At 40.8% G+C, this 16,012-nt stretch overlaps 1 protein-coding gene across 1 annotated transcript in view; it reads left to right on the top strand.

The window, feature by feature from the left end:
* Positions 1 to 16,012, top strand: part of BHD (Birt-Hogg-Dube) — a gene marked incomplete at its 5' end in the record, with an annotated part of 115,091 nt that overhangs the window by 19,125 nt on the left and 79,954 nt on the right. Inside the window, one exon of the mRNA XM_067134895.2 lies at positions 1,392 to 1,574. Coding sequence (XP_066990996.2) covers positions 1,392 to 1,574 — 183 coding nt within the window. The remainder of the gene's footprint in view (positions 1 to 1,391; positions 1,575 to 16,012) is intronic.

Here is a 16,012-nt window from a genome sequence, read left to right as displayed (position 1 = left end):
TTAGGGTACATTTAGCCCTCCTTGATGAAGCCGGGGCTAAGAAGCTTGCATCAGTAGAATGTTTGTCTATCGAACAATTGAACATTTCACTGAGACTGTGAATGTGGGTTACAACCCACGTTCAGCCGCAACGCTCGGGTGTCATACGTGGCACATTTTCTAATGGGATACCCCTTCCCATGACTTTCGGCCACTCAGTGTATGTGTTCCTTTCTTATTCCTATCTCTGACTTGATTTTGACACTTGTTTGGTCCTTTCCTGTACTATACTACCACTCATAGATTAACACAAATCACAGTCACTCTTCCACAAATGACACTGACTGTCTAAATCAGTTCTCAGTTATTCTCGCCATCTCTGTCGCAGCCACTATATTCCCAGCCCACGCACAACAGTCTTACAATCCCCATATGACTTATACTGTCTGTTCACCACTCCAACCGTCGTCGTTTACTATTCTTTGCCGATCCCACGTTGAACTCTCCCACGCTGCGCCAGACACAACTCTCCTTCACAGCAGCTGGACCGAGAGACTCACCTCCGGCAACAAACAGACAAAACAAACGCTCAGTTCCATGGACGGAACACTCACAGAGATCGAGTGAGTTGACCATGCAGTTATGGCGCGGAGCTGTGAGCTTGCATCTGGGAGATAGTGGGTTCGAACCCCAGTGTTGGCAGCCCTGAAAAAGGTTTTCAGTGATTTCCCATTTTCACATCAGGCAAGTGCTGGGGCTGTACCTTAAATAAGGCCATGGCTGGTTCCTTCCCACTCCTAGACCTTTACTATCCCATCATCGTAGTAAGACCCATCTGTGTCGGTGCGATATAAAGCCACTTGTAAAAAACACTTGCAGAGACCGCCACCTGGACTGCCTCCTCAGCTCAGGCTGAACCTTTACTTGAACCACAGCAGCACTCACTCTCAGACTGGCTGCACACCATTGAGACTCGTCTGATACACTTTTAAATGGGGAGGCCAGTAGTCCAGTACAGTCTGGAAGCTACAGTAGATACGCCCAGAAAGCTCTCAGCCCCCAGTCATCTTGAGGTTTCGGGTCATTGCTAGTGGCTCCCAGAGAGACACCAGTGGGAGACTGGCACATGCCACTAGAAGCTCCTCCATCAGTGAAGGCATAGGCAGCAGCCAATAGCCCAGCTGTGAAGTTTGCTTGCTTGTGGGTGCAGCCAGACCAGCTCACTATACTTATCATTTCATGCAAGGTTGTATTCTGTTCAGCGTACCCAAAGAAAATTCCCACACTTTTGTCATAGGTCACAATGATGTATGAGGTAAGAGAGGGTAACCTGGTGTTATCACCATACAAGCTAATAGTTAACACTTTGTTGTAGTTTGATGTTAACATTGTGGTTGTTCTGATTACAGTAATCGGCCATGAATGCTGTCATTGCTATGTGCCACTTTTGTGAGCTCCATGGGCCCAGCATTCTGTTCACAACTCAAGCATTCCACGACTCGGAAGCAGTGGATGGAGAACGCCGTAAGAGCCACTACGGCAATCTCGATGGTCTGAAGTCCAGAGTGAAAGGCAATACTACAGATGCTTGTGAGGTTAGTTGCTGACTCAGTAAGAAATGTAGGGCTGTGGACTTTTTATGCATCATAGGACAACAACAATTTAGAATTAAAATAATATTTACAATACAGTAGTTGTATTTAATGTTTTAATTGCTCATTTTAACCCTTAAATTCAGAATACACTAGAGGACCCATGCTGCTCCGCAGCATTCATTATAAATAGGTCAGATAACTCGTCTTGTTATGCCTGTCGTAGTCATATTGTTTTGCCTGTCTTTTTCAATTGTTTTTATGAACATTTAATAAGAAGCGCATTATGGGATGCCACTGTTCGTAGTCAGAATTCATCAATTCTGACGTCATCCTGCGTCTGTTTGGTAAAAATATATGCATATATTCTCTTTTTTATCCTGCAGTTCTTGGTGTAAAGCTTGGTATTGGATCGTAGAAGGCAATGGTACTTTTAATCGCAATTTTTCATCTAAATAGAACGGTTGTCTTATGAGCTTGTAGGTTAGACTCGAGAATGTTTTTTGCCAGGCAGAGAACTTTTTTAAGATACATAGCCTTCACTTTTTCTAGTGTAGCTGGGCTATCCTTCGATAGGTGTTCAAAGATAATGTCTAAGACATATGTCATGATGGGGTCTGGTTGTACGTGGAAGACTTTTTTTCTCATAGCAGCATGTAAGTTATTAGGTACGTTCTGCCATCTGTTGAATATATTTGCAAGCTGGGAAAGGTTAGAGAATCAAAGAGTATCCAACAGGGAATATTATTCTTCCATGATCAGAAAAAGTCTGATTTGAAGGATGAAAATCACGTTCAGAATATTAATGAAAGTGTTAGTCGCTTAGCAACCTACTAAGTGCAGAATATATAGCAGGTTAGGATAATCCTTCGCCTGCAATTATTGAAGTGATCATTCAATGATTCGATTTTATGATTATTCGAAGTTGGCTGGACTTAGAGACCTATCAATGTCTCATGAATCACTGGCAGGTAATTCTGGAAATAATAAAACAGAAATGAAGCAAATTGATCCATTAGAATGGACCAGGGCCTCTCAAACGCCCAAAATCTCACGCGTGCAGAGCGAGGCGCAAGAGATCCGTGCACTGTGCATCGGTGCCGCTCGATGCCGCTCGGTATGGCTCGGATCAACGCTTCGTCTCTGGGCTACTCGGCTATGCTCGGCTCTACTCGGCTATACTCGGCTCAACTCAGCCCGGATTTGGAGCGCTACGGCGCAAGTGGGGGAGAGGGAGACAGGCGGAGCGAGCGAGACAGGCGTGAGGAAAGAGAGAGCAAGCGCTATTGCTCCAAATCGAGGAGTGGGGGGTCTGCACTCTGTTCGACCAAGCCAAGTCGTCTTTTGCACCGTGCACAGTGCATGCACCACGCGCATGCACCCTGAGAGGCCCTGGAATGGACAGACGGATTTGCCAAAGCTGTTTTTAGTAAACTCTTTTAATATAGGCTATAGATCACATCTTTCAACTATCATGGTTTTCATTTCCAAAAATAATGCATAATCATCAGAAAATAATTTTTTTAATATTTGTCACTTCATAATCAAAATATTATGTGTGTTGAAATAATCAGGTGTATATCATCTTCTTAGGACACCACCTCCCTACAAAGGTTGACGATTCAGTTGATTATGATACCTCACGAAACACTGTCTCGAAAGATTTCAATAGACATTCGTCCATACCAGTGGCACAAATCTTCAAGCCAGAAATTTCCCCATATCCCCACAGATCGTTGTGCTTCAATTTTCCCCTCGATTATGAGTTGGAGAAGTTCATACCATTCTTCTCTCATGATGTGCCTGATGTACCAGACGTTCCGCTCTTTGATGGTTGTTAGAAACTCTCTTTTTTCTTTTTCGTAAGTTGAGGACTTCCTCATTGGTCATCCTTTCTACCCAGGATATTCAAAGCATTCTTCTGTACATTTTGAAAGCTTCAAGCCATCTCTGCAGCAAAGGGCTGAGCATCCAGCCTTCAAAACCATACAGAAGTACAGGGAAACTTAGCACTGCAACATCCAAACTCAGAGCTGAAGGTTGAGATCTCTGCTGGTGAATAGGGCCCTCATACTGTTGAACACATGTTTGGCCTGCCCAATCCTGGATAAGGTTTATTCTTGGGATCACAGTGCTCAGTCACTATATACAGTAAAACCTCAGTGCATCGTTTTTCAGGGGGCAGATGATGACAGATGCGGGAAAACTATAAATGCGGGCAACATAAAAAATAGGGGGAAAGAAAAATAATAAAATACAGGTACTGTATTGGGACATTTTTTGTTACCCGTATGTAAATATATTGTTATGATAATTATAAAAACAATAACAATAATGGCACGTGGCCTCCGGAGCCGGGTGCAGGTCTTTCGAGTTGTCGCATGATAGGCGATCTACGGGCATACGAAAATGCGGCCCTACCTAAGATGAATTCTAATTCGGCAAACAGACAGCCCCCGAAATGTTGGAATTAATCAAGGAAAGTTAAAATCCTCGACCCAATCGAGACCCCTTGAACCAAAGGCCAACGTGTGCTAACCATTTAGCTCATATTATACATACCGGTATCAAAATATTGCAACCATGATATAAGCCTACGAGATGAAAATAAAAAACGTGACTTTTACGCCTTTTGTTTCACATTTCGTAATAATTGAAAACCTTTTAAGTTCAGTTCTCTTATTGCAAATTAAAGATACACATGGATATTACGGCGATAACCTGTATTTAGGAAAAGATTCCGTAGACCCTTTGCGAACGATAGGTTAGAATAGGATAGAATAGAAGTGGTCAACAAGGAGCAGCTCCAGCAGCTCAGCTCAGACGATGTCACAGAGGTTAGAAATTCAACGCGGTGCATCTCGATGTCACACCGGCTTGTGCGAAGCTGCCAACTTAGGAACTAGTTACATGACTAGGTCATAGTCTAATATATACAGTCGTGAAGCTCTGATAAGAGGAAGGTTCATCCATTTGATAGCTGGAGCGAGACTAGCACCTGTAGCGGCGAGGTAGAGGCAACTCGCTAGCAGACAACAGGGAACGAATTACCACTACAGTCTAAAATGGCCATAACTTCTGAACCATTCATGCAAATAATGTCCTGACAAGGTTATTGTAATCCTTATGAAATAGTGAAGGAGGTCAAACATTTTATTTCGATGAGGAGTTCAAGGATAATATAGAAATATTTATTTAATCTTAAGGAGGTTTCTTTTACCGCGGACTATAACATAAAATCGCTTCTAGAGGGCAACTGGTTGGAAATGGGTATATACCATCCTGGACTTTTTTGTAGAGGTTTCTATGCTCTACAATTCGTACGCTTATACTTGGGGTCTATCGTTGACGGTTCAGGCAGCGTAAGCCAAGAAAGCAAGTGACCGACCATGGTAGAGCGCTGGCCTTCTTAGCCCAACTTGTCAGGTTCGATGTCGGTCGGTCACTTGCTCTTTTTATCTTACGCTGCGTGAACCATCAACGATAGACCCCAAGTGTAAGCATTCGAATTGTAGAGCATAGAAACCTCTACAAAAAAGTCTGCGATGGTATATACCTATTTCGAACTGGTTGCCCTCTAGAAGCGATTTTATGTTATAGTTCGCAGTAAAAAAATAACTTCTTAAGATTAAATAAATATTTTGGTATTATCCTTGAACTCTTCATCGAAGTAAATTGTTTGACCGTGAATGGAAATTCTAAGTTCCCAAGGAGGGAATTAGATATTTTTCCACCAATAGAGCATGTCAAAAAACAGATCATATGTTAGGTCTGACACAAGACTCATCAGAGTGGGATGTGTCAGACCCTACCCACTGACGCTGGGACAAAACGCTGGTTAATAGAGCAAACGCCTGAAAAGGCTTACATCTGATCTGTTTTTTGACATGCTCTATTGGTGGAAAAATATCTAATTCCCCCCTTGGGAACTTAGAATTTCCATTCGGAATTGCTAGGTAGGCAATAATTCCATTGTGGAGTTTTATCTCCCGTATGCAGTTATCAGACTGTGCCTCTTATATAGGGCTTCTGATAAATTCACCTGCATACACCCCAGCGTCAGTGGGTAGGGTCTGACACATACCACTCTGATGAGTCTAGTGTCAGACCTAAGACGAAACGCTGGTTAATAGAGCAAACGCCTGAATAGCCTTACATCTGATCTGTTGTTTGACCTTCTCCAGTATTTCATAAGGAATACAATAACCTTGTCCAGACATTATTTGCATGAATGGTTTGGAAGTCATGACCATTTTAGACTGTAGTGGTAGTACGTGAACATACAGTGTTTCCTCTACCTCGCCGCTTGGAGCGCTGTAGTTGCCTCGGATGAAAAATATAATCAGAGCTTCGCAACTGTATATATCAGGGAGTAAAGAATACAGGGAACTGCCCACTACACTACTCTCTGTGGCTATCGCTTGAAGCCAATGGCCACGCCCACCATGGTTACCAAAACATGGCAATTCTTACATTGTGGATATATACAAACTAAGACATTTTCCCGGGAGTAGGGAAACTTCGAATCTCACAATTACGAACAATCATTTTCAAAATAATGCCGCGATTAACTGTAACAAAATTTTCTGGCAAATAGACCTGTTAATGCTTTTTTACTAAGCTCTAAGGAAGTGTTTCTCACGACCCACAGCCTTAAATCTACTCTCTCGCTAGTTGGCTATCCGTACTATAAACCAAGTATCTTAAAAACAGAAGATGCAAATCTTCACCAGATATCAGTCAAGATAATGAGTAAGCTGTTAATAAGGGCATACCACAATCTGAATGTTCGAGGGGAATGTGCAATAAATCACCAAACTGGGCTTAGCAACATTGCTTACTACATATTTTGGAGTGGTGGTGGTGGTGATTGTTGTTTTATAGGAAGTACAACCATCAAGTAAATCATCCTCTTACATAAGTGGAAACAATGCGGGACTCAGCTAAGGGCCCCTTGGACGCCAACCCACACTCTGAAGGTAAGAACCCCTTAGGCCCCCTTAATTGACTTTTACGACACGTGGCGATGATTATTGCTTTAAGAGGGAGTACAACTAGGCAACCATCCTCTCTTAACACTAATCAGAGAGAAATGAACATATTGGCCAAAGAAATACAAGGACCATAATGGGCGAGAAAATGAAAGACTCCCTAGCCCTCAAAACCTCTTATAGGCTCGGGGTTGGAAAAGAACAAGAGTTCACCATCAGAGGTCGGATATGATATATTAAATTTAACCTGGCACAAGTAAGTGGAAGCAATGCCAGGATTCAGCTAAGGGCCTCGTGGTTGCCAACCCATGCTCCCAAATTGAGAGCTCCTTGGGGCCCCTTTCATTCACCTCTTACGAAAAGCAGGGGATACCGTGGGTGTTGTTCTACCACCCCCATCTCCACAGGGACTTTTACGATAGGCAAAGGATAGCATAGACCTTATTCTACCATCCTCACCCATAGGAGGATATATATTTTAGAGGTGGTGGTAGTGATTATTGTTTTATGAAGAAGTACAACTGGGCAATCATCCTTTATTAACACTAATTGTATATATGTTAGTCATCAGCCCGAAGGCTGGTTGGATCCTCAGCAGCTCTCCCATCAGCTGTCATAGATGGCCTAGGCATCAATGAAGAGGCATGCCAGGGAAATGAGGAGTGAGGTAGTTTCCCGTTGCTTTCCTCACTGAGCCAGAAGTTGCTTTTACATATCAGTCTGCCAAGCCCACTGAAATGCATGCACCGGGCGAGTTGGCCATGCGGTTAGGGGCGCGCAGCTATGAGCTCGCATCCGGGAGATGGTGGGTTCGAATCCCTGAAGATGGTTTTCTGTGGTTTCCCATTATCACACCAGGCAAATGCTGGGGCTGTACCTTAATTAAGGCCACGGCCGCTTCCTTCCCATTCCTAGGCCTTTCCTGTCCCATCATCGCCATAAGACCTATCTGTGTTGGTGCGACGTAAAGCAAAATAGCAAAAAAAAAAAAAAATAATAAAAATAAATGCGTACCAGCCGACCCTATGAGCAACAGTTTCACACCATTCATAGCAGGGGCTGGCTGCATAAGGAATGACATTACTAGCATCGCTCATACCTCAGTCATTTTCATGTTGTCAAAGCCAAGTATAAGACAGAGACAGATCAATGAATGTAACAAAATTGCTCTAGCCTATACCAGAAGACATAGTGCACTGTAAACACTAGGTCCCACCAGCAAAAGCACTAATACTAATTAGGAGGAAAAATGGAAGGGATCCGACACTTCGAAAAATGAAAGCATTGGTCAAAGAAAGACAAGGGCCATGAAGGACGTGAAAATGAAAAATCCCTAGGCCTCGAGTGCTCTAATACTATTGGGGTTGGAAAAGAACAAGAATTGACCAAGAGAGGTCGAATATAATAGATGAATGTGAGGAGCCTGGCACAAGTAAGTGGAAGCAATGCCAGGACTCAGCTAAGGGCCCCGTGGTTGCCAACTCACGCTCCCAAGATGAGAGCCCTTGGGGCCCCTTTTAGTCGACTCTTACAATAGGCGGGGATACCATGGGTGTTATTCTATCTCCCCCTCCCACAGGGGGATACATATTTTAAAAGTCATACATACATTTTTTCCTACTGGCCTTGGAGAAGAACAAGTTTGTTGTACAACTGCCTTTTTGAGGTGATGCAACTGACAAACGATTTGGTAAAATGCTTGATTCTTGCACTGAGGTGGGACAGATGATTGTCAAAATGCTCAAATTCCATTGAGTGATCATTTAGGCTCCTGAAAAGTTCCACAGTTAACAAATCTTGGAGAATGCAGATCTTGAGTTTCAGGATCTTGCTGCTGTTCACTGAAAGACCTCCAGCAGTACTTCTCCAGAAGTGGGTCTCTCATATTTTGCATTTTTGAATACATCATTAGAAGGGTACACAAGGAATAGTTTGTCTTTATAACATATCAGGGACTTTCTCTGCCTATCAGGATCAAGTATAAATAAGGAATTCACACATGTTACACACCTTAACTTCAACATTAACTTTCTAGCCACAAACCCAGAAATATAATAGACATTTTCAGCACAAAGTAACAATGCATGAGGAAGAAACAAGTAATCATGCTCTCCATAATCAGGAAGGGTAGAATACTACTCCAACTAAGAGAAACTACTGTTACATAAGCACTATGTAAGAGGGTAAGGCACTGCATAACTAAATTTACCATTTGAGGGGCATCAGTTGCATCTACAAAGAAATACCCTACTGAAATTTTCCATTTCTCATTAATACACGTCATTAATACACACCAAAGCATCTTTTGCTGTTGGTAGTTCATCATCATTTATCTCAACAACCATATTAACATAACCATGAAATGTTTTGCCATCAAAAGTTACTTGCTGCCTAATAGCCATCTCATCCATGGATAATGCAAATAGTAATTCATAATCACTGTGACTTACTTTCTCTTGCAATGTTTTTATGGCTTCTGCAGTAAACCCAGGAACACCCTCAATTTGTTCATACCACTTCACCGAGCTCGATAGCTGCAGTCGCTTAAGTGCGGCCAGTATCCAGTATTCGGGAGATAGTAGGTTCGAACCCCACTGTCGGCAGCCCTGAAAATGGTTTTCCATGGTTTCCCATTTTCACACCAGGCAAATGCTGGGGCTGTACCTTAATTAAGGCCACGGCCGCTTCCTTCCAACTCCTAGCCCTTTCCCGTCCCATCGTCGCCATAAGACCTATCTGTGTCGGTGCGCGTAAAGCAAACAAAAAAAACATTCCACTTCAAGAGTGTTCTAGGATGTGGGGGACACAAATTAAACTCCTCTCTTAGAAAGCTGTAAGCTCCGGGGGAGTAAAAGTGCAGTGTTAGGGCAAATGCTCGCAATTCTTCTGAATATTTACTAGGCAAACTTTCACTCTGAGCTTTTGCCAACTGTCTATTTACAAACTTTATTGGGAGCAGCAGCCTTAGCAAGAATATTGAGAGCTTAATCATTCATAAGATGATTTCTTCTGAGTTCTTCAATTAGAGATTTCAGTTCTCCTACCTTCTTCTTGCTTCTTCTGACAGTTTGTCGCAAGACTTTAATTTTCTTCAACTGTCGTGCTTCCCTTTCTTGTACTTCATCAAGTCTTCTTTTATATTCACTTTTGGTTGGTGAAGGAACCGAGGACTCATATCCACTGGTAACAACTGGCTCAGGTCTTTCCTTGGGAGGAGCACGAGCATTTTTCTAAAATCAAAAGAATACTTGGGGAATTATGACTTAATTGGTATTATTATTATAATAGATTAATTTTATATCATAACTAGTTGATGTACCCGTGCTTCGCTACGGGATTCTCAGAAAGACTGACTTTGTGGTTTTTCTAACCTGAAATCAACATAGGTCATTACAAAAACGTAAGTATGAATGTAGCGATTAAAAGCAATGCTATCATATAAATTACTCGATCAAATGGAAAGCCGCGCGTTTTATCACTTTTAACGAACAGTGCTGCGGTTAGATTGCGGTGCCAATCTAATAGTCCAAAGTTCCAGAGCTGGGATGACCAGGCCGCAGATTGCCATGAACACTCATCTGTCATTATTCCGCTAAATATGCACACTGTTCATTCCAATCAGTGCCTCAGAGTAGGGATTGAATAGCCCGAATGCTATGATGATCCAGTGTGTTACGTACCAGTAGTATCAGAAAATTTATAAACCAGGGGAATGGCATGCTAAAGAAGAAAGTTATCTAACTCCCCAGCTACTTCCCATCAATATTCAGACAGGCTGTTACACACTGTACAACTGGGCGAGTTGACCGTGTGGTTAGCGGTGCGCAGCTGTGAGCTTGCATCCGAGAGATAATGGATTCGAACCCCATTGTTGGCAGTGCTAAAGATGGTATTCCGTGGTTTCCCACTTTCACACCAGTCAAATGCTGGGCCTGTACCTTAATTAAGGCCTAAGGCACTCTTAGCCCTTTCCTATCCCACCGTCGCCATAAAACCTATCTATGTTGGTGCAACGTAAATCAAATAAAAAATACTCTGTACGCAGCAGTAACCCTATCTATCGGAGATGAAGGGCAACAGAAGACACAAAGCACATCACGACTAACAATGGTCAATGTAATGTTATTGTTGATCAATGTTATGAGCTTTCTATATTGTAGGCCTTCACATTTAGTTTTCTTTCAACTCTGTGATTTGTAAAATATTTTATACCATAAACTGTAGTTTCTTATTCACCGACTTTACATACCGATTTTCATTAAATACTGCTTACCCATTTTCTCGTTACTCGGCGCTGATATGTACTTAGTAACAAAAATCCAAATTCATGAATACCTTTGTGATCATAGCCAGTACGGTAACAATGTATAAGACATGAATAATAGGAAATTTAATACTATATAACCTTAGTTATGTAGCATTCATCGATTACACCTCTAATAAGAAATATTTGAGAATTACATTTTAGGCCTTCCCCTAAACTACCATTTCACTCAGCGTGAATAAAATAATTTACAGCCTAGACTATAGTGACTTACTTCCTGACTTTGCATACCGATTTTCATCAAGATAGGACTACTAATAACAACAATATTTGAGAATTGAATTTTACGCCTTCCCCTAAACTACCATTTTTCTCAGTGTGAATACAATTATTGATAGCCTAGATTGTAGCAACTTATTCCCCAACTTTGCATACCCATTTTCTTTAAAATACGACCACTAATAACATAAATAGTTGATAATTCAATTTTAGGCCTTCCCCTAAACTACCATTTCACTCAGTGTGAGTAAAATGATTTATAGCCTAGATTGTAGAGGCTCATCCCCGGACTTCACATACCGATTTTCATTAGACCACTAATAACATAAATAGTTGAGAATTCAATTTTAGGCCTTCCCCTAAACTACCATTTCACTTAGCGTGAGCAAAATGATTTATAGCCTAGATTGTACAGGCTCATCCCCCGACTTCACATACCGATTTTCATTAAATTCTCTTCAACCGTTTTCTCGTGATGCGTGTACATACATACATACATACAGACAGACAGACAGACAGACAGACAGACAGAAATTACGGAAAAGTAAAAAGTGCATTTTCATGTTACTATGGACATGACCGATACAGAAATACCATTATTTTCAAATTCTGAGCAATGTACAGACAAAACTCTTATTTTATATATATAGATATATAGATATTATGATACATTAATTTTATATTAGTAGAATTTTCACTAATATGCCCAACTTACATTCTGTAGGTAAGAAGGGAATGCTTCAAAAAATGTAAGTACTGCATTCTCCTTCAAAACAACTTTCTTCATGGACCAGTCGAACAATTCTGGTTTGAAATGTGCAGAACATATTCTGTTGTAAGGAGAAGGTATCCAATTTTCCCTTCTAATGGGCTTAATCCACTCAGCTCTCCTTTCTTCATGGACAGGAAACCTGAGGAAAAATTGATCTTACGAAATGCGGACGGTGCTTCTGAGACTCTGAAATACTAGCACAATAACAATGGAGGTAATATACTGTACTACATATTATAAGCCATACTTAGAATCTTACCTGTGAAATGTTATTCTAGGAATATTTTTGGATTTCCGATTCATGCAACCGTATGCACAACACGACATTGTAAGAGCTACATCAACTAAATATTAGTAGTATCTCTTTAAGTTTTAACATGTTGTAGATTGTTTGTATCTGAAAATTCCAGCAATTACAATTTATGTTCACCGTGTTCACTTCAATATCTTGTGATAAATTTGACTATCAAAAACCAGCATGCGTTCTCGCGCTTATTTATGACCACGCCCCCTATGTAGACCACTGTAATTGGGCTTCACTCTCAGAGCTCCAAGGCATCCTCCTATATTCTTTACTTCCTGGTGTATGTTAGACTGTGACTAGCTTATGAGCACCGCCGTTGTTATGAGAAAAGATTATTAGTCTGGCTTGGTTAGGTCCGGCTTGTAACAAGACTATTGGGCAGAGGGCAACAAAGCAGTCAACAGGCCTCTAGCATTCCACACATTTCACAAGAAACAATGTGATCAATCACCCCGTAACTAATTAAAATGTATCTGGTGCACTGCACGATTTTCTCTTTTTTTTTTTTCAACGAAGTTGCCAGTCTATACCAACACAGAAAATGGTGGCAAATTCGAGTTTTACGCTGTCTACATTTTAATTCTTGTAAATAAAAAATACTTCTAGGGGTTGGTTAGTGGGCCGAGGAGAAGCGATGGCACCAAGAGGCTCGTAGTGAGGTTGCGCGCGAATAACCTGCACACAGCACTCCAGCCTACAAGATCCTTGTTCAAGACTAGCAACTCCAAATCGCTCGTACATTCTCGCGTTACGGGTTGCCGCTATTATGCTAGGAGTATTGAGCAGTCCCTCTAAATTCAAAAAACATTTGCTATATTTTTCTTACGTACGATCGATCAATGCGGGAAAATTGTGACAGAGGACAAATAATTTTTCGACGATCTATGCAATAAAACGATAGTTTGAGAAACGATAGATGCGGGGAAATTCAACATTGGTTTGTATGGAACATTTTTGGGACTGAATAAATTCGATGAATGCCGTTAAACGACAGTTCCGGGGGAGCGATGCATCGAGGTTCTACTGTACATACATACATACATACATACATACATACATACATACATACATACATACATACATCATCATTATAGACTGTTATGCCTTTCAGCGTTTAGTCCGCAAGTCTCTGTGAATTTACTAAACATCGCCACAATCCTCTATATGTAACTAGTGCTGTGGCCTCATTTAGTTTTACACCTTGATGCAAGTGTAATGGACTAGTATAACTTGGAAACAATTCTCTAAACCCATGGATAAATTGTAGAAATATTGAGCTTGATTATTAGGTATTATTATTATTATTATTATTATTATTATTATTATTATTATTATTATTATTATTATTATTATTATTATTATCTACGTAGTTATGTACGGGCTTCATTTGGTATAAATCATGATCGTGAAAATGAAAATCCACAGCTTGTTTCCAGTCATTCGACCGGGTCAGGAATGGTTAGGATAGGAAACGTGGCAACTGCCAAAGCCTGTCGCACTCCTCTGGGGCAATGATCAATGACTGACAGATGAAATGAAATGTTAATGGAGAGTGTTGCTGAAATGAAAGATGACAGGGAAAACCAGAGTACCTGGAGAAAATACTGTCCCGCCTCCGCTTTCTTCTTCTTCAATTCAGTCAAGTGTTTTGTCCAAGATGGTGGGTCATTTATGTGTGTGTATAATGTGTATATAATTTGTAAATAAAACAGTTGACACCACCTTGTGTGTGCCTCTTTGTGACTACAATAACCTCTCATCTTTAAATCATCAGTAATTGAGTCTAACTATCGTAGTCTTGGTCTCCCTTTACTTCTCTTAACCTCTGTAACAGAGTCCATTGTTCTCCTAGGTAACCTACCCTCCTCCATTCGCCTCACATGACCCCACCACCAAAGCCGGTGTTTGCGTACAGCTTCATCCATCGAGTTCATTCGTAACTTAGCCTTTATCTCCTCATTCTGAGTACCCTTCTGCCATTGTTCCCACCTGTTTGTACCAGCAATCATTCTCGCTACTTTCATGTCTGTTACTTCTAACTTATAAATAAGAAATCCTGAGTCCATCCAGCTTTCGCTCCCAAAAATGAAGTTGATCTGAAAAAAGACTGATGCAAAGATAGTTTCGTCCGGGAGCTGACTTCCTTCTTACAGAATACTGTTGATCGCAACTGCAAGTTCACTGCATTAGCTTTACTGCACCTTGATTCAGTCTCACTATATTACCATCCTGGGAGAACACACATCCTAAATACTTGAAATTATCTACCTGTTCCAGTTTCGTTTCACCAATCTGACATTCAATTATCAGTCACTATAGTCTCAAGATATTTGAAGAATGACACTTGGTGAACAATTGTGTTGTTGCTTAGGTGTTTTTTTGAAAATACAATCAGTTTAGTCTTGCCAGTATTCATGAACAAACCAAATGCTGTACTGATCCTTACAATATTCTTCTTCCTCTTCTTTCTGATGAGGCCTGCTAAGGACCACGTGCCAATTTCAATTCAATTCTTCATACTTTGTTGCTTTCTCTTCCGTTCCTTCCAATATTCTTTCACCCTGTTTCATTCTGTCCTCGGACCACTTCGCACCAGATTTCTTGTTCAATCTTCCTTGGAATCCTTCCATACTTACTACCCTCTTTTTACTGGGCGAGTTGGCCATGCGGTTAGGAGCGCGCAGTTGTGAGCTCGCATCTGCGAGATAGTGGGTTCGAATCCCACTGTCGGTTTTCCGTGGTTTCCCATTTTCACACCAGGCAAATGCTGGGGCTGTACCTTAATTAAGGCCACAGCCGATTCCTTCCCATTCCTAGGCCTTTCCCGTCCCATCGTCACCATAAGACCTATCTGTGTTGGTGCGACATAAAGCAAAATAGAAAGAAAAAAAAGAAAAAAAAACTACCCCCCTTATAAAATCTCTCTGTCCATAGTTTCTTCTTCTCTTATATTATTTCTTTCATTATCTTCCTGTACTTCTTGAATCCAGCTAGTTGTTGCCTTTTTTTACTTTCCCAAAGGTACTTGAAAATCCTTTTTGTTAATTTAGAATCATCCATTCTGTAAATATGTCCAAAAAATTGCAATCTCCTTTTTCTTATGGTTTCTGTTTTGTTTCCTATGTTCCTGTATATTTCATCATTATATATTAATTTCCATACTTCTGTTGTTTTCACAGAGCGTAAGATTTTTCTCATGATTCTCCTTTCTAGTACCTCAAGTTTATCTAATCTGTAGTTTAGTACCAGGCATTCACTTGCATATAGGCATTCTGGTTTCACCACTGTAGTTTAGTGCCTTATTTCAAGAATTTTAGATAGACACTTTTTGTTATAAAAATTATTTGTGATACCATAACGCTCTTTCCATCTTGTTTACCCTTTCTTCTACTGCAGATTTGTCTAAACCATTTTCTTGACTTATTTCTCCCAGATATTTGAATTTCGTCTCTTTTTCCACATGACCAATATCTGTTGCCAAAAATCTTGGAGCATTCTTAATGTTTGTAATAAGTTTTGTTTTTTCTATGGAGATTCTCAAACCTGTCTTGTTGGCTGTTTCTTCCGAGAGATTGATTTATGTTGTTGCACTTGTTAGGTTTTCTGACAATATAGCAAAATTGTCTGCAAATGCTAGGCAATTTCTTTCAATGCCTTTGTTTTTTGTCCCCAAAGTTACCGGCAAAATGTTACGTTCTTTAAGCTTTACATTCCAAATTCTTACTTTTCTCTAGAACACAGTTGAATAGAAGGTGTGACAAACCGTCACCTTGCCGTACCCCGGTATTTATCTAAATAGGTTTTGATATCTCACCCATAAATTTCACCTTT

This window comes from Anabrus simplex, chromosome 1 (assembly GCF_040414725.1).
Source record: "Anabrus simplex isolate iqAnaSimp1 chromosome 1, ASM4041472v1, whole genome shotgun sequence".
NCBI lineage: Eukaryota > Metazoa > Arthropoda > Insecta > Orthoptera > Tettigoniidae > Anabrus > Anabrus simplex.
The sequence above is the reverse complement of the archived record's forward strand: the minus strand, read 5'-3'. Positions and strand labels throughout refer to the sequence as shown.